The sequence below is a fragment of the Ambystoma mexicanum genome, chromosome 11, assembly GCF_040938575.1.
Source record: "Ambystoma mexicanum isolate Mex_15411 chromosome 11, UKY_AmexF1_1, whole genome shotgun sequence".
In the NCBI taxonomy this organism is placed as follows: Eukaryota; Metazoa; Chordata; class Amphibia; order Caudata; family Ambystomatidae; genus Ambystoma; species Ambystoma mexicanum.
In genome coordinates, this window is record NC_090934.1 from 1,177,483,719 (window position 1) to 1,177,508,496 (window position 24,778).

The 24,778-nt window shown below is 48.8% G+C and overlaps 1 protein-coding gene across 4 annotated transcripts in view; it reads left to right on the forward strand.

Annotated features, from left to right (window-relative positions):
- VPS13C (vacuolar protein sorting 13 homolog C) overlaps window positions 1-24,778 on the forward strand; it is a 5,236,720-nt gene that overhangs the window by 4,795,292 nt on the left and 416,650 nt on the right. For all 4 annotated transcript variants that reach the window (XM_069624493.1, XM_069624490.1, XM_069624491.1 and 1 more), the window contains one exon: window positions 9,468-9,591. In XM_069624493.1, the coding sequence (XP_069480594.1) occupies window positions 9,468-9,591 (124 nt within the window). The remainder of the gene's footprint in view (window positions 1-9,467; window positions 9,592-24,778) is intronic.

Sequence of the window (24,778 nt, forward strand, 5' to 3'; positions counted from 1 at the left end):
ATTCTGGCCGTGATAAATCTAATCTTCTGCTCCCCGACTGCAAATCATTGAAATTAGATTTTGATGAGGAGTTTTTAATCCTCATCATCTCCAATCTGAATAGCTCCCGTACTCCGGGACATGATGGTATACCTGATATAGTTATGAAAGCTAAACCGTCTCTTTGGGCAAAAATTCTTAATAAATTATATAACCATGTATTACAATCTGGTCCTTTACCCCCTCGTTGGCGCAGTTCTGTTATTGTCCCGATCTTCAAAAGAGGTGACAGGTTGGACCCTAACAATTATCGCCTCTTTGCAATGAACAACTGCAGATATTCTATCAATCTCAAAAAGTCACAGTTCTTGCCCATGCAGAGTCTGACCTTCCTGGGCCTTATATGGGACACGAGGTCTGAAAGGATCTTCCCCTCATCGGACAAGATCGCAGCTATCACGTGGGCCAATGGACACTTTCTCAGCAGAGCAATGACCTTGGTGTGGTGGTAACAACACCTGTTGGGAGTCATGGCCGCATGTCTCCTCGCAGTGCCACATACAAGGCTCAAAATGAGGAGACTGCAGCTGCACTTCTTAGCCTCCTGGAATCAGGTGAAGGGATCTCAGGCAGAATAGGTCTGCATACCACAACATATGCACCAGGATCTAGTCTGGTGGGGTACAGTCATCAACCTGCGGATAGGCAGCCACTTCCCGCAGCCGGCACCTCAGGTCACTATTACCACAGACTCATCCCTAGAGAGATGGGGGGGGGCTACCCTGGACAGCCACAGTGTCCATGGAGTATGGTCACGTCAGGAGCAGCTGGCACACATCAACTGGCTCGGGTTGATGGCTATCTGGCTTGCCCTCAAAGCCTTCCTCCCCATGATCACCGGCAAGTCTATTCTCTTTCAGACAGACAGCTCCGCCTGCATGTATTACATCAACAAGCGGAGTGGCACCAGGCCTCCTCCCCTCTGCAGACTGTTGATCGACATTTGGGAGTGGGCTATGGTGAACAACATGCACTTGTCCACAGTCCACCTCCCAGGGGAGTCCAACCTCAAGGCGGTCAGGCTCAGCAGGCTGGGGTTGGACAACTACGAATGGCAGTTGACTAAGGAGGTCCTGCAGGGGCTCTTCACCAGGTTAGGTCATCCGGAGGTGGACCTCGTTGCCACCAGTACCAACTGGAGATACCCCCAGTTCGCACTTGCTGGGGCAAGGCAGGGGTGTGTTAGGCGACGCAATGCAGATCCTGTGGAACAACATGAACGTGTAAGGTTTTCCCCCACTCCGCTGGTGCACAGGGTCATCTGCAGGGTCAGGGAGTAGCAAGGCATTCTGCTCATACTGATAGCGCCATGATAGCCAGCAAAACCCTGGTTCTCGGAACTTCAGTCTGTTGGATAAACCTGCCGTTGGGCCCAGCACACATACTCTCCCAGGAAGGGGGCACAGTGGTTCACCTCGCCCGCAGAAGTTAGTCTTCGCAGCGTGGTTCCTGAACAGGTTACACCGAAGCATCTGCACAAGTCACAGGCTGACCTGGCTATCATACGAGGGGCTAGGAGCAACGCTACCAGGAGTCAGTACAAAAGCAAGTGGACCAGGTTCTGCCATTGGGATAAATCAAACGAAATTGATCCGCTGACTTGCTCGTTGGACGATGTTCTATCCTTCTCAGCGCACCTCACCCATTGAGGGGTGCAGGTAGACACATACCGCACCTATCTGGTGGCCATTGGGGCCTACAAGAACTCGGTCGAGGAAGTCTTTTCATCCTCGAATACGGTGGTTAAGAGGCACTTGGCGGGTCTGACCAGACTGTATCCACCTAGCAAGAAACCACACCCGGTGTGGGACCTTAATGTGGCCCTGGGCGCCCCGGCGCACAAACCGCTTGAACCTATGGCGTCTGCGGAATTCAGGCTAGTTACCATCAAGACAGCCCTGCTAGTGGGCCTTACCTGGGCACACCAAATCAGAGAGCCATATACTACATTTCGCAAGGACAAGGTGTTGCTCAGAACACACCCTGCATTTCTACCTAAGGTCATCTCCTCTTTTCACCTGAATGAGGAGATTGGATCAGCAACATTCTTCGCGGACTCTAAGGATGAGGCTCAAAGGGTACTGCACTGTCTGGATGTCAGATGTGCGCTAAGATTTTACCTGGACAGAACCAAGAGCTTCCGTGAATCAGACTCTCTGTTCATCACCTTTGGAGGATCAAAACCAGGCTGTTGGGCCTCCAAGGCTTCCATAGCATGGTGGATGGTTATGGCCATCAAGGAGGCGTATGAGAGACAGCACAAGCACATGCATGTGCTTTCCAAAGACACATTCCGTGGCAGGTTATCAGCAAAGCAGCTATGTGGGCTACTCCCTCATACTTCTGCAAGCACTACTGCTTGGATACCAGCCCCAGGTCAGACACAGCATTTGACCATGCAGTGTTGAGGAACTTGTTTTCTTAAGACAGTCAACTCTCCACCGTGGTCATACATTCATTTGTAATCACTCATACAGTATGGAGGAAAGGGGGCGAAACATAGGAGTAATTATAAGTTGCTCACCATAGTGACTAACATACTACTAGTCCATAGTCCCCTTTCCTCCATATGTCCCACCACCCCCCCCCCTAATAGAACTGGTGTCATTAGGCAATGTTAATATTGTCGATGCGTCAAAGGAGACTGAGAAGTGGCGCAGGTGAGCAGAGTCGGGGGAATGCATGGTACCAGGGCAACGCCCCTGCGTGCATCTAAATTTAAAGGGGAAGATGATTTTTCTGGTGAAAAAGGTTCTGTCTCCTGTGCCCAGCGAGGGGCGCCCATACATTATGGAGGAAAGGGGACTATGGACTAGGAGTACATTAGTCACTACGATGAGTGACTTATATTGTATCCAACAATTGTACTGAAACACTTGTATTTTTGTTCTCTTAAATTCGTCTGGCATGTCCACAAAATACTGCGTTACAAATAGAGGCCTGAAACAGGGGTGTGCACTAGCACCTAGTCTGTATAATTTGTATACAGCTGATATGAATTGCGCGATCTCTGTGATCCGTAATTTTCCTCCCAAAATTAATGTTATTTTTGTTCCTTGATTTGCCAATGCTGATGATATCCTATTATTTGATCAAACTGCTATTGGGCTCCAGCGCTCTCTGAATGCCCCGTTTGGGTATGCTGACAGAAATTCCATGGTAATCAATATAAGAAAAACTAAAACTATGTGTTTAGGGAATAATGTCAGGGCCAAGGGCCCTTGTATCTGAAAATTAAAAGAACAACCCTTGGGAAATGTTGGTGAATACATATATTTGGGCTTCCCCATCAAAATAAACCCATCCTTATCATTCTATGATGAGCACATTACTAACAAAATATGGAAGAAATGGCTGGCTGTTAGACATTATATAATACATCAGGGTGGTTATAATATACAAGACCTGCTAGAAATATATCACACAGACATGATTCCTGGTATACTTTATGCTCTTGTGGTGCTGCCTCTTGGGCTGGTGAAATGGCTAAAACGCTTCAAAGCTAGGCTCTTACTTGCAGTTCTAAACATTCCTCAAGCTGTGCCGGTGGAGGCTCTTAGAGTGAAATATGGCCAGACGTTGCTACTATCATCGTGGCAGGACCAAAGAGTTTTTCTTTTTGCCAAACTCATGCAGCCCAATTTGAATTCTAATCGCTTGTTGAAATTGTTGGGTTTAAGGGTGGGAAACGTTGATATTAATGGGTTTGTGGCAGAGCTTAAACATTCCTCTTTGACCTACATATAATTGTTAGGTCTAGACAATGATATATATACTTCTGAGCCTAATTAAGAAATGATAATAAAAAAGAAATAAAAATTGAGGGAAATGGAAAGCAATATAGATGCTTTGCATTCCAAGAAAAGGTACGTTGAGTTCTCTCACCAGTTTTTCGGAATTAATAAACCTCGTAGCTATCTTTTAAACTCTGCTCTTTTGAACTCAAACGCTTCATATTGTATCTACGGTTAAACATCTTGCCAACAAGGGACTATACTACCAAATGGGAAAAAACAGAAGAAAGTGGCTGTGCATGTCGCCTTTGCCATGGCAGCATTGAGACCTGCCGCCCTATACTAACTGATTGTATAATATTAAGAAAATACTTTGAGAAAGGCTACACTGATTGTCTCACGGATTGAGGATATCAGAAGCGACCAATTTTGGTCTACTCTAGTTCGGGCTGAGTCGATTGTCATATCATCTGCAGCTTGCACAATATGGAAGGGAGCACAAAAGTATTTCTGATACTTTTCTTACTTATGGTTTTCCAAATGAACTGTGTGGTTAAATGATTCTTTTTTTTAATATATATATTGCGCTTTTTATAATTGTATACTACTAATGAATTATTTTTAATATTGTAGTTCTTACCATAACTGTGTATGTTGTAGCGATCTTGTTAGACTCTTTTTTCTAGTGCTATCACTATATGCTAAAAGTTTGTAATTAACAGAGAGGCAACTTGATTGTGGTTCTGGGCTCTGGAGAACAGCATCTCTCTGCAGGCTGCTCATTTTGCTAGAAGAGATAATGTCACAGCGGATCCCGTGAGCATACAGACTTGGGCCCACGATGAGTGGGAGCTCTGTCGGAAGGTTCTGGAGGAAGTGTTCTCCCGCTGACGGACTCCTCAAGGGGATCTCTTCATTTTCAGTGGGAACAGGCATTCGAGTTATTCTGCTCCAGGGAATTTCCTTGACAGGAAGCTCTGAGGGATGCATTGATGGTTGAGGGGACTTTCAACGTCCTTTATGCGTTCCAGCCAATTCCTGTCTTTCCACTAGCTCTCAGGAGGAAGTGCCTGTTCTGGACCACGTTGATTCTGATCGCTAGGGACTGGGCCCAGAGAACGTGGAGCCCAGAGTTGCTGGACATAGCCATCTGCCATCCATGCGCCTCCCACGAAGAGTTGGTCTGCTATCCCAGTCGGAGGGGCGAGTCCTCCTACTGAACCTCAACAGCCTGAGCCCTCATGCTTGGCTACTGAGAAGCTGAGATACAAGGAGTGTGACCACTCTTAAAAGTGCCAAGGAGTTGTGCGGGAGTGTTAGCCTGGAAAAGTTGTTTCTTTTTCAAATAATATCAAACCAGCAGTAATCAGGATGATACTTTTAATAAGCTAATTGTAATATTTTTTGCAAGGAGCAGTACGTGTTAACTTTTTTCTAAAGTCAGTCCTGCACTTTGGAAAAACGCAAGTTGTTACATAATGCAAAATAAATTGTTTACTATAAAACACTGTATTGTATAGATTTCTTTCAGTAAAGTTCAGCTTAGGTTAACGTATTTAAATATCATAGTGTAAACCATATTTAAATGTGATGTGGGAAGGGGCATCATATTGGCAAGCACCAGAGAACACTTTTGAAAATGTACATTACCACAAAGTCAAATGGCTTTTGATGGGAAACATAATTCTGTGACATGCCTGTTGTTATTTATATCTCTGCAGCTGGTGCTCCACCCATCAGCTAATCCTAAACTCCTTGGCATTATATCTCATCAACCCGTTGCTTTAAACCAGCTACCCAGAAAGTGCCAGTTTGCAAACTTCAATTTTCCAACTAGTTTTCCCAGTTATCTGCTTCCTACAATACCTTCCAATCTTCTTAGTCTCTAGCTTTGTGTTTCCCCTTACATATTGCATACAGAATTCTGACAAGATGTTTACTCAAAGAAGCAATCAATGGTTCCATTCAGTCTCTACATCTATAGACTCGCTGTAAAACAATACACTAAACTTAGTTTGGTCTTCAATTATATCATATGTTAGCACCTGTTGGATAGATGGTGGCCAGTCGGGAGGCTGACCATGCAGGTGAAATCTGCAACTAATTGCTTGCGTTCCATGCCGCTCCACTGCACTTCACCACCAGGTCTCCCCACTGGAGTTCCTCCTTCCAACCTGCTCTCCTCCTCCCACTGGAGTCCGCTAGCCCAACTTCATCTCCCCACTCACCTGCGCACCTCCAAGTTCTAGAATGGCTATTCCAATTCACTGACATTTATGTTTGTAGTTTAAAGGATGAGGATGTAGGCGTGTGTGAATCACACAAATTGTGCTTCCCTTAAAAACGAAACTAGAAGTATCAGCACCATCAATGCAGGCTTGAGGTGCTAATCACAACTAGTACTGCATTCTGGTCGGGTAGCAGGGATTCTGATGCTGCCCTTGCGCCTACCTGGCTCAGTGTGGCAGTGCTGCATGCCCCCCAAAGCGGTATTTATAAATCAGTTGATAAGGGCCACCTTGTTCATCTGAAGTTGCCAAATACCCTGCCTGCCGCAACATTGTACTCTGTACTTAGTCTTCAGCTCTGACTTTCTGTTAAAATTTATATTTTTGGTATATGGAATTTCTAAACGTCTCTTTACACAACACATGATGCGTGTGGCATAAAATATACGTAGACACTGCTCTGTACAACACGAACTGCATCCAGCTGCACAGAGCCCGGCACTGAAAACTGTTTCCAGAGTCGTTTTTATCTTATTCTGTGTTGTTTGTGTCATTTGATGAAGTAAAATGTTACATTTTACAGACATTTGGGACCGATTTAGAAATCCCAAAAAAGTATAAGAATGACTTATGCCATGAAAATTGTGTAACTTATGTCAAAACAATTTGCACCAATTCACTAACAGGATTTACACCTTGTTAATGTAATTTAATGGTATGCCAGCAAGTTTATTTTTAGTTTAGTTTATTGTTTGCTTGTTAGGTGCTTATACAGCAAATACATTCTGTTTCAAAGCGCCCACAGGGCAACAGGGAGGGAACATGGGATTGAAGAACAATTAAATATACATAAAATACAGTGGGGGAGGGGACAGCTGAACCTACTATGCCGTGTGAGTATTCAGAACGTGCAAGTACAGCAAGGAAGAGGGTAGTGTAGGTGCTGGGGTGTCCGTGCTTGAGAAGAGCCACGTATGAATTGCAAGATATGGTAAGTGCTATGTGGCCAGGAGCCGTGTTGGGTGGAAAGTGCGAGTCTCCAGTGCAGAGGGTGTGCAGAGGTAAGTGCTGAAGGTAGACAGAAGCTGGAGAGATTGGATGTGTGGGGTAAAAGGGACCAGAGGATGCATGAGGGTCCAAGAAACCAATCACATCAACTGTGAAATTAGCAGAGAAGGGAAGAAGGGAAGGAGGAGGAAAAGAGGAAAGTCTTGTGGTGCTTTTGGAACTTAAGAAGGTCCTCCTCAAGATTCAAAGGGAGGGGGAAGGGTGTTCCCTAGGAGGGATCCAGCTGAGGAAAGCGAACAACCTCCTGCTCTCTGTTTAGCGAAACGCTTTACACAAAGAGTTGGTACCAGAGGATCGAAGAGATCTAAAAGGAGCATATTTTGTAAGAGAGAGTTGCAGGTAGTGGGGTCCCCGGCCCCAGACAGCCTTGTGGATGATGCACAGGGATTTGAATTTGATCTGTGCAGCAACCGGGAGCCAGAGGTGACTTTCTAGGGCAGGAGAGATGCAGTCCCTGGGCTTAAGGCCAAGGATAATGTATTGCTGCTCTATTCTGGATTAGCCAAAGGGGTGGCATAGTGGACAAAGGTAGATTGAGGAGGAGGAGGTTGCAACAGTCAAGCCTAGAGAGAACCAGGACGCGGGAGACATTGAGCTTCTGGGGGAAAGTGAGAAAAGGGAGAAAGCGGTCAGTTAGGAAAGAGGTCAGCCATTCCAGTGCCTGTTCCGAGATACCAACGTTAATGTGGAGCCTTTGTACGAGGATGGACAGTGTCAAAGGCAGATGAGGATGAGGACAGCTGGGGCATTGGAGTCCAGGAATGCGAGCAGTTCTTCACAGGTGTTCAGAAGATCAGTTTCCATGCCTCTGGATGCTCGGAATCCAGATTGATGATCGTTGCGACAACCGACAAGTTCAGTGTGCACTTCGAGTTGGGCTAAGGCCAGCTTCTCCAGCATTTTCCCCAGAAAGGAGGCTATTGAAATAGAGGGGTAGTTGGATGGACAGATGTAGTCTGCTGCAGGTTTTTTCAGGAGCGGGCGCACAAGGGAGTGCTTGAGGGAGGAGGTGAAAGAACCAGTGGTGAAGGAAAGGTTGCAGAAATCGGCGGGTTTGGGGGCAAGAAAGCCAATGTTGTCCTTGATGGTTCTGGACGAACAGGGGGGAACCTGTTTGAAAGAACCCTTCATAGAGCGTACAACTCTGGTGACTTCTTTAAGTGTCACGCGGAAGGAGGAGGGTGAGTGGCCAAGGGAGGCAAGGGGGTGTGGGATGGGTTTGGCGGGTGAGTAACAAGGGAGTTCAGAATGTCCTGAGTTTTGGTGGCAAAGTGTGTGGCCAATGCATTGCAGAGGGCCCGGGAAGGAAATGGGGAGGAGGAGACTACGGAAAGGATTGGCTAGTAACCTGCAGATTCTGAAGAGTTCAACCATGTTATTGTATGCACAAGATAGGCCTGAATGTGGGCGCTTTTCTTGGCATGGATGGAGCGTCTGTATTGCCTTTGGAGCAGGAGGCAGGTCAGTTCGTCACAGGGTTAACCTGAGATTTGCCACTTCCGTTCCGCTACTTCATGAATTGGAGTATTTTCTTTCTCTGCAGTTACACAGAAGATCTCCATGCAGATTTTGGTGTAACACCTGAAATGGGAGTGGCAGGTGGATGTGGGCCAGGTTTGGGGAGGGTGTCAGGGGTGTGTGTGAGTGGGTGTGGATGGCAGACTCCAAGTTGCACGTTTATGGAATTGACTAAACTTTTCAACAGCTGCATAAAACCTCTCTCCAGTGTCATAAGGTACACCCCAAAATCATGGTGTAGATGTGTTGTTTGAGGTGTGAAAGTAAACATTTGAGGTGGAAATTAGTTGGATGGAGAAAGTGTAGAAGTATGGGGAAAATGCTTGTTTGTGTGAGAAAATAGAATTGAAAATGTTAGTTCTGTAATTTGACGTCCACCTTCACTTGCAATGGTATAATTTCTGCCACTGGAAGTTAGACAAGGTGTTTTATGATGGAAGTGTGTTTTCTTAGTGAATCAGCTACATCATCTACTGGATTTTGTAAAACAATTTAAGTTTTGCCTGATTGCAGTGTCTGGGTTAGTAAAAAACGATTTTTTGCAGAACTTACCCTTTCTCTGGCAAAGCAAAATGTTGGTGTAAGTTACAAAAAAAAAGTGAAGTGAGTAAATTGGACCAATTTATCTTGTGTTTGTCTTATTTAATAAATACCCTAGAATGCTGTATTGGTGCTCATTTTATGTGATTGTTTTGAATAGTTTCTGGTGACATTAGCAATAATTTTTTGTATAGTGTTATTTTTTAACAAATAGGTTGGTTTGGTAATCAAGAAAAATTTAATTAGCAAACTCTGCCAATTAATTATTGAAAATTATTTCATGGCTTGTTTTTTAGTCTTTTTTTCTGTGGTATATTAATGTAGTATTGGATTTATGTAGGAGCAAAAAAAGAAGGAGCAGCAGGATTTTTTAAAGGAATTGGGAAAGGGCTCGTTGGTGTGGTAGCAAGACCGACGGGTGGCATCATAGATATGGCAAGCAGCACCTTCCAAGGAATACAAAGGTAACGTTTTCTACATAGCTGTTTTGTTTAATTGAACTTCTAATTTTTGGGATTGCTAACCCTTGTATTGCTTACCTTGTTAGTTCTTTTTTACTGTTTTTCTGTACCTCAGATTAGTAATTATGCACATTTGTGTGTTGAGCCAGCCCATAATTTTTTAGAAGCAGGCAGGTGAGTGATGTTTTTCCCCTGTACATTTTTTTTTAACAGGGACAAAACATACATTGTAAAGCACATTTTACCATTCATATTGTCTAGTCCATGCACTTTCTAATGAATCTCCTCCTCCCACAGATTCCTCTTCTATGATATTCTATCTCCAGCAACAGCTGCCTTCAGACATTTTTTCACCACCAGGTGTCACAGAGCTGCTCCTGCTCCGCATCTGCTCTACTCTGGACTGTTACACAGCTCACTCCCGATGTAACGTTGGGGCCAATTAATATGAAGCGGCCAAACCCTCCGACCCCATGACCTCTGTTCCCTTTTTCCCCCCTCATGCAATTTTTTGCTATGTCGGGAAGGCATTAGGCTTCAAACCCTGTGTGGATTGCGAGAAGCATATGTATGTCTCCTACACCAACAGCATTACTGTTTGTGCCGTGCCAATGCATGAATCCTAAGCGTGTCGCAAAACACTTTTCTCCAGGTGGTAAAAGAGTGCCTTCGAAGACCTTGGGTGCAGAACGAAAGAAAGCAAGTTTGATTGCCAATATAGAATGACAAGAAAAAAAAGCAGCACCACAAGAGGTTTAGCTCCCCAAGCAGTTCCTCTAGGCACCATTCTTGCTCTTTATCGAAGAAAAAGAGCCACCATTTCGAGACTCCTCAGTGGAAACAGCTCTGTAGATACTATTTTGCACACAATCCTCACGCTGGAGGGATTAGAAGAATTTCGGCTCAAGATGCTTCACATTTTCATCATGGACTCAGAACCAATGGCTTCGGCCTCTGCAGTGTCCATAGGGCCCACCATATTCAGAGGAGCTGCCAGGGACCTCTTATGAGACCAGGGCCAGATGCCTATGGGATTGGCCTCGGTTTCGACAGACACTAATCACACCCAGTGCTATGCCGCTCCACCCTCAGGTGTTGAGTCCAGGCAAATGGTTCCCCTTTGAACAAGCGGCCCCCCGGAGTGAAAGGCCAAAGAAGGATCGAAGCCCACAGCGCGAAGTAAAGCTGGCAGAGACTCTTGGAAAGACTCGTTGAGTGCACCGGAAGGCCCTAGTACGATGTCTATCAGACCCACGAAGCCCTCATCATCGAAGCACGTGCCAGTCTCGACTTCTCACAAAGGCGCTTCAGTGCCCGCCTCGGGAAGCTCTTTGCAGTCAAAATTCGACAACCCTTTGGTGCCACGTTATGAGCCAAGATCGAGGAGTGACTTTGTCAACGTTCAAAAGGATTTGATGATGATGAGGGGGATGAAGTCTCTTTTGGTCTCGAAACCATGAGACTATATAACCTTCCAGAGGAGTTTTTCTCAGAGGAGACCATGTTTGAGGACCTGGCTACCGATCTGCAAAGGGCAAGTGCGCTGGACACTTCCCCAGAAAGTGATTTGTACCCACAAGACCCTCATGCTCACACAGACGCAGCTTAAAGGTCTGTCATGAGTAAAGTTTCAGAGGCTTTAGGGTGGGGACCCCCTACCAAGATGGTCACTAAATATGGCCGTACTGACATTCTGGACAAAGGTCCAAAGAATGCACCTATCCTTCCATTCCATGCTGCCTTGAAAAATTACCTTATGGAGCTTTGGTAAAAGCTCTGCTAGCTGCCTGCAGTAAGGGGTGATCTTTCCAAGAACTACAGGCCTACAATTTCAGACCCTTACTTCTCCAGCATGGGGTCTGGCATGGATTCACATGCTCATGAATATTCCCCGTCGTCAGGCTGGGAATCCTCGGTAAAGAAAAAACCAGTATCAGTTTCGTTTCTGATCTGTCTTTCGTAGTAATAACCAATCACTGATCTCTGCGTCATACTGACCACAGCCAATGACTGCCCTCTACCGAAGCCCCGCCTCTGGCAGCCATCTTCAGATTTGGAAGCACGTGAAGTGGCAGTATGACCAAGTGAAGAGCCGCAGAGGGGTAGGCGGGCGGGTTCGCATGTGAATCCATGCCAGACCCATGCTGGAGAACAACAGTTACAGGTAAGTAACTTGTTCCTTCTCCAGCATGGGGTCTGGCATGGATTCACATGCTCATGAATAAAGAATACATAGCAGTACACACATGCACAACCACGGGAGGTGGCAAAGGCTCAACATTAAGCATTACATCAAACTCAACATTAAGCATCTTACCTCCTCACCAGGCTCACCTCAGGCGAACAGGTTGCGCAGCACTGCTTGGCCGACCCTGGACTCCTCCCTGGAATCCCGGTCGACGCAGTAGAATTTCGTGAAGGTGTGCGTCGACCTCCACGTAGAAGCCCTGCATATGTCCAGCAGGGGCACACCAGATAGGAACGCCGTGGTAGCTGCGATCGCTCTGGTGGAATGGGCTCTCGGACGGCCAGGCAGCGGTCGGTTTGCCAACCGGTGACAGTACATGATACAGCCGGAGAGCCATCTGGAAATGGAAGCCTTCGAGAGAGCCTTCCCCTGATTGACAGGTCCAAAGTTCACAAAGAGTTGTGACGTCTTCCAAAAACACTTCGTGCGGTCTACGTAGAACTTCAGCGCTCTAGCCACATCCAGCGAGTGCAAAGTCCTCTCAGCCGGCGACGAAGGCGACGGGAAGAACACAGGCAACACCAAGGGTTCGTTGAGATGGAAGTCCGACGGTACCTTGGGCATGAAGGAGGGGTGCGTCCTGAGCACTACCCTCGTGTCGTGAAAAGTCAAGTACGGGGCCTTGCAGGAAAGGGCCTGGATCTCTCCCACTCGTCGTGCGGAGGTGATGGCCACAATAAACGCTGTTTTCCACGACAGAAATTTCAACGGAGCCGAGTGCAGAGGCTCGAACGGAGGTCCCATGAGCTTGGTCAGCACCACGTTGAGCTCCCACGCCGGGGCCGGAGCCTTCACCGGCGGGAACGATCTGAACAGTCCCTTCATGAACTCTTTCACCAGACGATGAGACCACAAGGACGTCCACCCCGTGGTTCTGGTGTATCGGGAGATCGCAGCAAGATGAATCTTGATGGACGCGTGTGCCAGTCCAGCTTTGGCCAGCATCAGCAGGTACGGCAGTACTTGGGGAGCCGTAATCCGTAGAGGGTTAATCTTCTGTGCGTGGCACCAGACAGAGAACCTCTTCCATTTGTGTCCGTAGCATTTAAGAGTCGAGGACGCCCTGGCCTTTGCAAGAACCTCTCTGCAGTCGGCCGGTATGTCGTATCCTCCAAACTCTAGCGCTGCAGGAGCCAGGCCTGCAAGTTCAGCGATTTCGGGTCGTGGTGGAGGATGGCGCCTCCTTCCCTGGAGAGTAGATCGGCGTCCACCGGCAGCTTGATTGGCGGGGACGCTGACAAGTCCAGAAGGTCCGGGAACCATATCTGCCTCGGCCACGCAGGTGCAACGAGGATCATCCTGCACCGTGACCTCTTGAGCTGGTTGACGAGCCGGATTAGCAGTGGCAAAGGAGGGAACGCGTAGAGGAACAGGCCCTCCCAGGGGAACGAGAAAGCATCGCCCATGCTCCTCGCCTGGGGAAACCTGCTGGCGAACCTCCGGCACTTCGAGTTCGTCGCCGTCGCGAACAGGTCGATCTGGGGTGTGCCCCACCGTCGGAAGAGGCGATCCACTAGATCCTGCCGTAGTTGCCACTCGTGGCACGAGCGCAGCTCCCTGCTGAGTGAGTCGGCGATGGTGTTTTTTATCCCTGCCAGATGAAACAGCACCAGAAACATCCTTTGGGCGACGGCCCAATGCCACAGGTCCTGCGCCTCCTTGGACAGTGCTGGGGACCTGGTTCCACCCTGTTTCCTGATGTAAAACATGGTGGTGGTGTTGTCGGTGAAGATCCTCAACACCTTGCCCTTGAGGGACGGAAGGAAGGACCTGAGGGCCCAAAACACTGCACGGAGCTCCAGGACGTTGATATGTAGGGATTTCTCCGTCGGGAGCCAAAGGCCTCTTGCTTGCAGATTTTCGGTGTGCGCTCCCCACCCTTCCAGGGAGGCATCCGTGGTCACTGTCTCCTGGTGGGCTGGGGTCTGGAAGTCCATGCCCGCCGTCAGATGCGCGCGGGTGCCCCACCACCGGATCGCTCGTCGGAAACTCTCGTCGAGTGTGATCCTTTCCTCGAAGCTGCCCGTCGTTTGGATCCAGCGCGCGTCCAGGAACTCCTGCAACGGGCGCATCCGGAGCCTGCACATGGGAATGAGGTAGATGCAGGAAGACATCATTCCGAGGAGGGACTTGATGGACCTCACCTTGGCCGCGTCGGCCACCAACATCCGCTGCACCTTGCCCAGGATGGTCCTGGTCCTCTCCTCTAACGGGGAGGCCAGAAGGGACACAGTGTTGAGCCTCGCTCCCAGAAACAGAGCGTCTTGCGCGGGTACCAGGTGGGATTTGGCGTAGTTCACGGAGAATCCCAGGTCCGTGAGAAGTTGGACGGTCCTTGCCGTGTGAACCACGGCGAGCTCCCTCGTCTTGGCTCGGATGAGCCAGTCGTCCAGGTAGGGGTAGACGTGGATCCCCTCGCGGCGCAGCTGCGCCGCCACCGGTGCGAGGCACTTGGTGAACACCCTGGGTGCCGACCGTAGTCCGAAGGGGAGGGCTTTGAACTGGTAATGACGCCCTTGGACCACAAACCTGAGGAATTTTCGGTGCCCCTTTAGGATGGGAATATGGAAGTAGGCATCCTCCAAATCCAACGACGACAGGAAGTCTCCTTCCTCCAGCTGACCCAGGACGTGCTGGAGGGTGACCATCCGGAACTTCTGCGCCTTGATGAACTTGTTCAGACGTCACAGGTCCAGGATGGGGCGCCATCCCACCGTCTTCTTCTTCACGAGGAAGTATCTCGAGTAAACTCCGGAGCCCCGAAGCCTCTTTGGGACGAGTTCGATGGCGCCCTTCCTGAGCATCGCCTTTACCTCCAGGAGAAGTTGAGGGACGTGAAGTTCTTTCCTGGCCACGGGGGGGACGCGCGGACACCTTCTTTGAAACTCGAGCGCGTGGCCCCGGGCCAAGGCGTCCAGCACCCAACGGTCAGTGGAGATGGACTCCCACACGCTGACGAAGCTCGCCAGCCGGCCTCCCACCGGGGTGCCTCGGTGGGGGCCCGACCCCACGGCCGGTTCAATCCTGCTTCGACGAGGCTTTGCCGCCTTGACCTCCTTGGCGACGACGGCAGCGTCCGCCAGACTTGCCTCGTCCTCTGTAGGCCTCCTGAGACGACGAGCGGGCCGCTTGACGGTAGGTGGAGAAACCGCCGCCGGAACCTTTGGAGGCGCCCTTGCCTCCGCTGCTCCGAAAGGGCGTCCGTCGTTGTTGCAGAACTCCAAGGGCCCGGGCCGTATCGGTGTCCGCTTTAATGGCCTGAAGGGAATCGTCCACTGTTTTCCCAAACAGGTTGTTCCCATCGAAGGGCATGTCCAGGACTCTGGTCTGAACGTCTTGACGGAAGTCCGTAGCCTTGAGCCATCCACGCCGCCTAAGGCAAACGCCGTTGCCCAACTGGCGGAACCCAGTGTCGGCGATGTCCGTCGCAACGGTAATGGCGTGGTCCGAAGCCACCTCACCTTCCTGCAGGATCTCCAGGGCCTCTGCCCTCTTGTCATCCGGCAAGAAGTCCAGCAGGGGAGCCAGTTTGTACCAGAGCTCCCTGTCGTAGTGGGCCACGATAGCCAAGGCGTTGGCCGCTTTAATCGTCGTCGCTGCAGACGAGATGACTCTGCGTCCCATAGCGTCCAATTTCTTTCCCTCGCCGTCCGGTGGGGAAGTCGATGTGGAGGCCGCACTCCCCCCCCCCCCCCCCCCCCCCGCTTTCTTCCTGGCCACGGCGGAGACGACGGAGTCCGGGGTAGGCTGCGCCCGGAGGCACAGGGGGGCCGTGTCCGGGACCCGGTACTTCTTCTCGTACCGGTCTCTTCTAGCTGGCGTCGTGGAAGGGTTCTTGAGGAGGGTGAGGCCCTCATCCCAAATGTCGTCCAATAGAGGCACTGCGAGGACCGTCTTCCTCTTGGCCTCGCGCCGCTGATAAAGGAAACCTTCCTTCTTCTTCTCCTCAGGGCAGAGTTGGAAAAGCTCAGATGCCCTGGTGATCATGGAGTGGAACGATCCAATCTCGTCGGGCGGAGAAGCCCTGGTGGGAGGCGACGACGGTACATCCTCGTCGTATACCTCGTCGTCCGTACCCGTCGCTGCCGTGTCAGTCCCCGTATCATCCCCTCGGGTGGACGGGGAGGAGGGCTGGAAGGGGCGCGACGGCTGAAAAGGAGGTGGAGGGTGGATCCTTCTTTTCTTGGTAGGGGGAACACCAGAAGGTTCCTGTTCTGGGTCCCCCGACGGGAGAGGTTCCGTCGGCAACGGTAGTCTCGTCCTTATCTCTGAGCATAAGGACTGTATAGCCAACAAAATGGCCGCCGAGTTGTCTCGCGGCGCTGGCAGAGGGGAATCCGACGGGCCATCAGGGGCCCCGTCGGTACCCTCGACGTCACCTGCGTCGGGATCCATCCCGACGGGCCGGTCTTCTTCCACGCCGAGGCCGTGGCTTAAGACCTCGACCAGCTCCTCCTCCGAGGTTGAGGCCGAATCTACGACGACGCCCTGCCCCCCCTTTTTCTTCCCCACGGGGGATTTCACGGGGGTCCTATCGATGGGCACAAAAGAGGACTCCCTCCGAGGTGGCAGGGAGACTCTGAGCCCCGAGGTCGCCACCACTGGTGTAGCCTCCACAGGCTGAGCCAGGGCCGCCGCGACAGTTTCGATAGAGGGCTTGGCCAGATGGATTAAGGCCTTCACCACCTTAGGTGCGCTCACCGCCTTATCCTTGAGGGGGGGGGGGACACTGCCTCGCTCCCCCTCCGCCTTCGAGCTCGACCGGGGCCTCTCCAGGAGCTTCGCCGGGTGCTCGGCCTTACTCTTACCCGACCCAGAGCGTTGGCTCGTGGTTGATGGTGCCGGGGAGGGTGCGCCCTGCCTGGCGCCCGTAGAGCCCGACCGTTCGGCGCTCCCGGTGCCAGCGGACTCGCGGTGCTTGGCCTTATGTTGGACCCCCGTCGCCGGGGGTCCTCAAAGGTCTTAGAAGACCGCTCGGATTTCTTCCTCTTCTTCTCGCCGGACGGGCTCTTCCCTTCTAGCCAGTTGGCGAGACGTTGATGGCGGTCCTTCATGGTCCGCTCCGACATGTTGCCGCAAAACGCACAGTCCTTCTCCACGTGCGTCTTGTCCTCATGTAGGCAGTAAAGACAAAAAGAGTGTTCGTCCTCCTTGAAGACGTTCTGCAGCTGGCATCCAGGGCAGACCCTGAACAGCTTTCCGGGCGTCGAGCTTCCCTTCTCCTGGGCCATGACCGGGCCTGAGAAACTTCTGGAGTCCTCCAAAAGCGTAGCTCGACGAAATCTTCACCCTTGAGGGGCGCAGACGAATCCGACACGGGTCCCCGTTGATCGGATGGAGAGTCGGTGGAGCTTGAGGCTCTTTTGACCGAAAAAATGAAGTTTTTGAGAAAAAACGTGAAAAAATAGCACTAACGCTCGAGAGCAATAGCACGATGATCCCAACACATGAACGTGCGGTACAAATCTGAAGATGGCTGCCAGAGGCGGGGCTTATGTAGAGGGCAGTCATTGGCTGTGGTCAGTATGACGCAGAGATCAGTGATTGGTTATTACTACGAAAGACAGATCAGAAACGAAACTGATACTGGTTTTTTCTTTACCGATGATTCCCAGCCTGACGACGGGGAATATTCATGAGCATGTGAATCCATGCCAGACCCATGCTGGAGAACAACAGTTACAGGTAAGTAACTTGTTCCTTCTTAGCCAAGCACCCTAGCTCAGAGTGCCTGGTGGTCCAGGCTGCCTCTTCAGGAGCAGATCATCGGCGTACCTACCCTTGCCGCCGATTAGGATGACAAGAAGGTGGATGCCTGGGCCAAGAACACCTTGACTAAGCTGATGTCAGTGGTGGCAGCCATTCTGAGAAGGGAGAGGAGTCATGTCTTCTCTTAGTGGAATGACTGGCTCATAAGGGCCTGCTTGGAGGAGCAAGCCTGACTTCATCCATGTCATGTCTGCCATAGCCTACAAAAGCTGGGCTTCTTCCTCAATTTCATGAAGTCTCAGATGTCACCTTAAAAAACGTTCCAGTTCATTGGGACTGTCCTGAACTCATCCGAAGGGGCGGCTTTTCCCCCAGAGCACTACACTTCCAACATTCAGCAGATTGTCTCCAAATTCCAGAACGCTCCTGCACACCTATGATCTCGGGCCTGGACCCACATGCGAGATTGTCCAGCGGAATTCTACGAGCAAGGTGAGCATGTGCTGGGGTTGGCCAAGGACCTAACGGTGACGGTAGTCACAGATGCATCTCTGATTGGTTGGGGTGCTCACATGTGGTAGCTGATGGTGAGTGGACTGTGGTCTGCTGCTGAGTATCGGGAACGCATCAGCTTACTTGAGCTGAGGTCAATCACCGACGCTAACAGCTTCCTATTGGCTGTGGCCTCTACTTCCTTCGCAACACAGCGCCTGAAGGCACTAGCCGGCACATCCCCCAAGGGACCCCTCATAAGGCACGTACCTGCCTGTGCTCCACTGCCACCAGACTCACCAGCTGTCTGGGTGGGCAGGAGCCCAACCCTCTTCCTCTCTATCCAGCCCAGAAGCGCCTGTGATGATTGACTGCAGCAGAAAGATCAGCTTGCAGGGTAAGCAAGCACGCTGCTTCCCCTCTGCTCCCACAGCCTTCAGATATTGGCATCTGGCCCAATTCATCTTCATTTTTTCTCCTCTGCGATACGAAAACCTAGGCCCAACACAAGGACCCTCCGGAAAATGGCCGCCATGCCACTTGTTTCTTGGTTGCCCAGCAACCGGCGCCAAAGCTAACAGCTTCCTATTGGCTGTGGCCTCTACTTCCTTTGAAACACAGCGCTGGAAGGCGCGAGCCGGCACATTCCTCAAAGGCACACACTAAAAGGCGCCTATCTGTCTGTGCCTGTCCGTGCCGCCGGACCACGTGGCCATGGCACTCTGCAGTTTCTGCCGCGCAAGAATCCATCATCAGTCTCGCCTCTCCAAGACCCGCAGTAAGGAAAGCCTGCATCTAGTAACACTGCCCGAACTCCTTAGACAATTATCAATTCCATGCGTACAAATACCGCGACCCGCTCACTAGTACTGAGACGATTGGGTCCAGAACAATCTTTTCTAACGTGAAAGGTTTAACACAACCTGTTTAATGATTGCAATCAATGCCGCATGCCTGGTATAAGTTCAACCAGTGTCAGCTTCTGCCCTCACTGCTGTTATTCTGACATTGTTTCCCGCTAACCATGCTGCTTATATTGTACCTTATAGCCCCTGCTCACCTGTTGCGCCAGTTGTACTAGCTAACATCCAGTATACGCTGCCCAACCTCTTAGCAAATACTGATTAGGCGCACATGCTCGTGTCTATCGCACTCTGTGCAGGAGCAGCGCCCAATACCTAACCACCTCATTTGTAAGGGTAGCGCTACAAACTTGACCCAATCTTGTCGCATGGAGCAATGCTTCTCAACCAATTGTGCCTCAGCCTACCTGTTTGTTGTTTTGTACCTGCAGCCTACTTTTGAACGAGCATACTTGGCTGCAAATATCATCACTAGCCAACTGCTTACTATAGTGCACCCACTAGCCTACTTGTTTATGAAAATCCTTCCTAGCCTATTGATTATCTGTCGAGCCAGACACATTGTTAGCCCTGTTGCAAGTGAACTATCCTGTTGCTAGTGAACTATCCTGTTGCAAGTGAACTATCCTGTTGCAAGTGAACAATCCTATTGCTAGTGAACTATCCCTCTACAAGTGAAATACCCTATCACATATGAGTGAACTAGCCTAACTTACACTAGCCTGACTAGCCTACTGTATTTGAGTGAACTAGCCTAACCTACACTAGCCTGACTAGCCTACTGTGTTGAAAGCATTAGCATATATTTGACTAGCCCATTGTGTTGAACTATACCAGACTGTGCCTAACTAGTCTATTTTCCTAAACTATATCAGCCCATGCCCGACTAGCATACCAGGTTCAACTGTATTAGCCTGACCTAGATAGCTGACCTCATGCCTGACTATGCCCACTAGCTTACTGTGTTGAACTACACTAGCCTATGTATGTTTAACCAACTGTACTGACCTACTCGGTCGTACTGTGCAGATCAGTTTAATTCCACAACGCTATACTGCTATACTGTGCTTTACCTGACCTGAGGCAATATGCCCACTACCCTGTTAAACATAGTCTCCTCATGCATACTCCTCACAACAAGCGTATTAACTAGTTTCTCTAGTATACCCACCCGTATACCATCCACTCATATTTAATCTACAATGGTAATATCCTTGACCATTGCGCCTGATGCACCCTCTCCCATCACTCTGACTCATGACCAACTATCAAGTAAGTTAAATCCCCCCCAGGGACAATCCAACCAAAATAACCACTGTAACATTGACTATAGAAAGTCTAGACTCCGCTCTCGATTACCCAAACTATTTGAACCTCCAGTCAGCTCTATGACCATCATAAACTGCCAGAGAAAGAGCCTACCTAATAGACAAACTACACCTACAAAAAAGACTACGCTTAATATCTCATCACATCACACACCACCTAACCTCCTCCATTCCAAACTCCAAAAATCCATGCCCCACATTGGCGCACCTACTACTGGAATTATTTCCAGCATCTCTTCCCCCTTCTCGCTAGACAGCTCCGCATCAGACCTTAAGGGGGCCTTTTTAAAATGCAAGGTCATTAGTCGTGCACGCTACCGAAATAGCTGACCTCATTGCAGCAGAAAAATACGACTTCATAGCCATCACTGAATCTTGGCTACATGATGCAGCAGGTCGTGCCCTTTCCTTAGCAGTCCTGGATGAATACACTATTCTGAGAGCAGATAGACGTGAGTCATGAGGAGGAGACATAGCCATTATTGCTAAATCTGATCTATCCATGAGATTAGCACCTTCTCTAGACATCAAATCATATCAATCCTTTTCAGTCAAAATACCTACCGCCAACTCCCCAACTCTTAATATACATCTCATATATGGCCCACCTGGTCCTATTGGCACCTTCAATGAAGATATCTCCATTATTCTGTCGGACAACCTAAAAAGCACCTCTCAAATCCTACTGCTGGGGGATTTTAATCTAGGATTTCATGACCCAAAGACCAAGATGCAATTACTGTGGCTAACATCCTGGTAGAACTTGGCTTTGTTCAGAGAGTGAACCTACCAACCCACAACAAGTGGAGAATACTTGATTGAGTGGCGGATTACAACTGTAACGCCTTGATTACTACTATCACCCTGAAATCTGGACAGACCACCACCTTCTGTCTTTCACATTGACAGCCAAAAGGCCCACCGTTAAGTCGACCATACCCTCCCCACCCACACTAAATGGAAACAGAAAGAATATTACACCAGATAAACTTCTACCCCGCATCCTACCTATTCTTAGTTCATTACCCAACAGTATGGAACCTAATTCATTAGTCGATGAATATAACAAAATTATTACCACAACTATTGAGAAACAGCAAACCTAAAAGTCACATTAACTCCTGGTTCACCCCACACTTGATAAGCCTGAGAAAAGATAAGAGGAAATGTGAAACTGCATGGAGATTACTTCCCTCTGCTGAAAACAAAACGACTCTAATCAACGTATCATCTCACTACAAGAAAGACATCCTCTTTGTGAAACAAGAAACCTGTAACAATAGAATCCAGCAAGCTAACTCTAGCATGAAGGAACCATTAACTATCCTAAAAGAACTAGAGACCCCAATTCCAGTACAAGACAATTTCGTCAAAGACCAAACTTGGTGCTCCAATATTCTGCATGCCTTAATCAATACAGTCTCTAATCTCCAGAACAAGATAGCACAAAAGAAACTCTCTCTAAGATCCTCAACTCTACCTAACAAAACTCCCACACACCCCCTCATCAATCAAAACCCGTTTTAGCTTCTCTAAAATCTCTATTCTCGAGGCTGAAAAGGTTATACTTTCGGTCAAACCCTCGAACTGCCAGGGTGACCAATGCCCAGCACAACTAATCAAGGATGCTGCAAGAGATCTAGCACCTTTCATCTCGAAGATTATGAACACCTCCTTTTCATCAGGTACTATCCCAAGCAACCTTAAATAGTCTTGGATACTCCCTCTCCTCAAGAAACAAACACTAGACCCCACTATACCAACTAATTATAGCCCTATCACGACAGTGCCATTCCTCCTAAAAATATTAGATAAGGTAGCATACACCCAAATTAATAAATTCCTGGATCTTAATCAACTTCTAGGAGCCCGCCAATCAGGTTTCTAGCCACAACATGCCACGGAAAAAGCACTAATTCATCTCAAGGCCCAAATCGACAAGCTGACCTGGTTGACCACAGGGTTTAATGCAATCACTTGGACTCAGCAGCCCATTTCTCTAAGGAGACCATAGTCTGGATGCATTCCTTCCTCAGCAACATGACTGTGAGAGTCTTCTCTCCCTCAGCAGCAGCAGCCCCCATCCCCAGCCCCAGCACCTGTGGGGTGCCCCAGGGATCATGTGTCTCTCCGACTTTGTATAACATATTTACCAAGCCCCTTTTTGATGATCTGGACCATCCTGGTATCACCTACACCAACTATGCAGATGATACCCAGATTCTTTTACCACTTAATGGGGATTATGGCCTTGATGAATAGAATGTACAGCATCATTCAGGCATGGATGGCCTCCCATGATCTCTGCCTGAATGATGACAAAACAGAGCTCCTCATCCCCGGCACTACCTCCCACCTCACAAGATTAGGCCCCGAATATTCATCCTTTACCATTGACGGGAGCCCCATCAAAGTTGCCAAAGCAGTAAAAACATTAGGTTTTTACCTTGACTCTACACTTACATTTACCAAACAGGTAAACACTTTAACTTCCTCCACTGCTTGTACATGCAAATTAATTAGAGCTGGCAAACACTTCCTATCCTCCAATAGTTGTATTAGAGCCCTCATCCTGTCCAAATTGGACTACTGCAACGCCCTTTACATTGGGGCCAACAAATACATTGTCAAGAGAATACAGACACTCCAGAACAATGCCCTCAGAGCCACACTAAGCACAGCATCTCTCACCTACAAATGCCTAAATAATAGGGCACAATATTTTTTGACAGAGAGATTTAATAGAAAATCTTCAACTAGGCCTACTAGAACAGTCAACACTAACTGTCTTGTACCAAGATATAAACTAGCTAAAATTGGGGGCAGTAGCTTCCCGGTCAAGGCAGCTCAGCTTTGGAACTCCCTGCCACCACCGCTTAGAGCTGACCAAACATTCAGCAACTTCAGAATGAAGTTCAATTAATTGGTTCAAAGATAACGACAAGTAATATACTAGCCACCATTCCTCTCGCCTTGTAAATAGTATTAACCTGCCTTGTAAACTCTGTTCCTGCCTGTATTGTGTGAATCACTACTACATGCTTTCTATGTATCTACTTTAACCTGTATATTCTGTATATTATGCCTGTATATCCTGTATTGTACCGTACGTCACTTTGTAACTAAGCTGAAAGCCTTCTTGTATCTGCTGCGCCGTGATCCCCCCGGGTCTGGCGCGCATTATAAATAATAAACAAACAAACAAACATGTAATTGCAGTGGTTCTAAGGAGATTGCGCCTATTCAGAACCACTTTGATCTTGATCACTCCAGATTGGGCCCAGAGGACATGGTATCTGTAGTTGCTGGACATGTCCATCTGCACTCCCTGGCACCTTCTCAGGAGAGTCGACTTGCTCTCCCAATCGGAAGGGCAGGTCCTCCACCCAAACATCAGCCGCCTGAATCATCATGCTTGGCTACTGAGAGGCAGACATACAGGGAGTGGTATTCGTCGGATAATGTCCTTGATGCACTCCTCTCTGCTCGAAGGCCCGTGACCAAGTCTAATTTTGCCTTGTGGGATTGGCATCATGGATGGAAACACAGACAACGGCTTCAAGGTTGAACAACAACGTTTTAGTAAAGATAATGTCAGCTTGGAGTAAGGCCTATCTTGCCCTAAACTAAGGTGGGATTTCCCTACCTAAAGAAACTAAGGAAAGTCTGTCAGAATGTTAAACTTAAAAGTCTGTCCGTGTCCAAAACCTATCCTTGCCCTCACAACTAAGACAAAACAATGTGTAGGGATGTCAACCATAAATTAAACAGTATTTCAAACATAAAGTTCTGAGCTATTTTCAGGTCGGGCTTAGTCTTCAGCTTCTTTTTCCCCAATGTCATTAAGCTCACCACAATGTTCACTTTACCTTTGTTTAGATTTGAAGAAATACAGTTCCACAATTTTGTGAAGGTCAGTATGCCCTTCACCAAGTTCAACACAGTTCCAAGGCAATAAGCCTTGGGATTCCCTTCCCCAAGTTTAATATCAAAAAGATAAACACACAAGAAGTATCTTGTAGCTTTGTCTTTCCACTGGATTGCCACAATACTTTATAACTCAGGGTTCCCGTCCCAAAGTCTGGTATTTACCAATATTTGTTTTCCCCCTTTCACCACAGCAAACTTCCTTGTTGGCATATAGGGGTTCTCGGGTCTTGGCACAGTTTTAGACCACACAGTCCACCCATTACAGGTCACGCGACCAGGAACTTCCAGGTCTCCTAGAGAAGTTCAGTATTCAGCCAGACAAGTAGTTTTATCCAGTGCAGATTCACACTTTAACATATGAGTGGTTTCTCAATCTTAGTTCCACTTTATTTTTATAGTCACTCATTCAACTCAGTGTTAGGCAGAAACCTGTGCAGTTCCCTTAGGGACCACTGCAAAAGATTTAGGACTACAGGTAGTTGGCAGTAAACCCAATTGGTAGCAGTCTGTACCACCCAGATTTACCTGGTAGCTGTGGCTGAGCAGTCAGACTTCTCTCAAGATGAGTTAGGCAGTATGCAGAGTATACACAATAGGTACAGAGACACAGTAGTACAAGC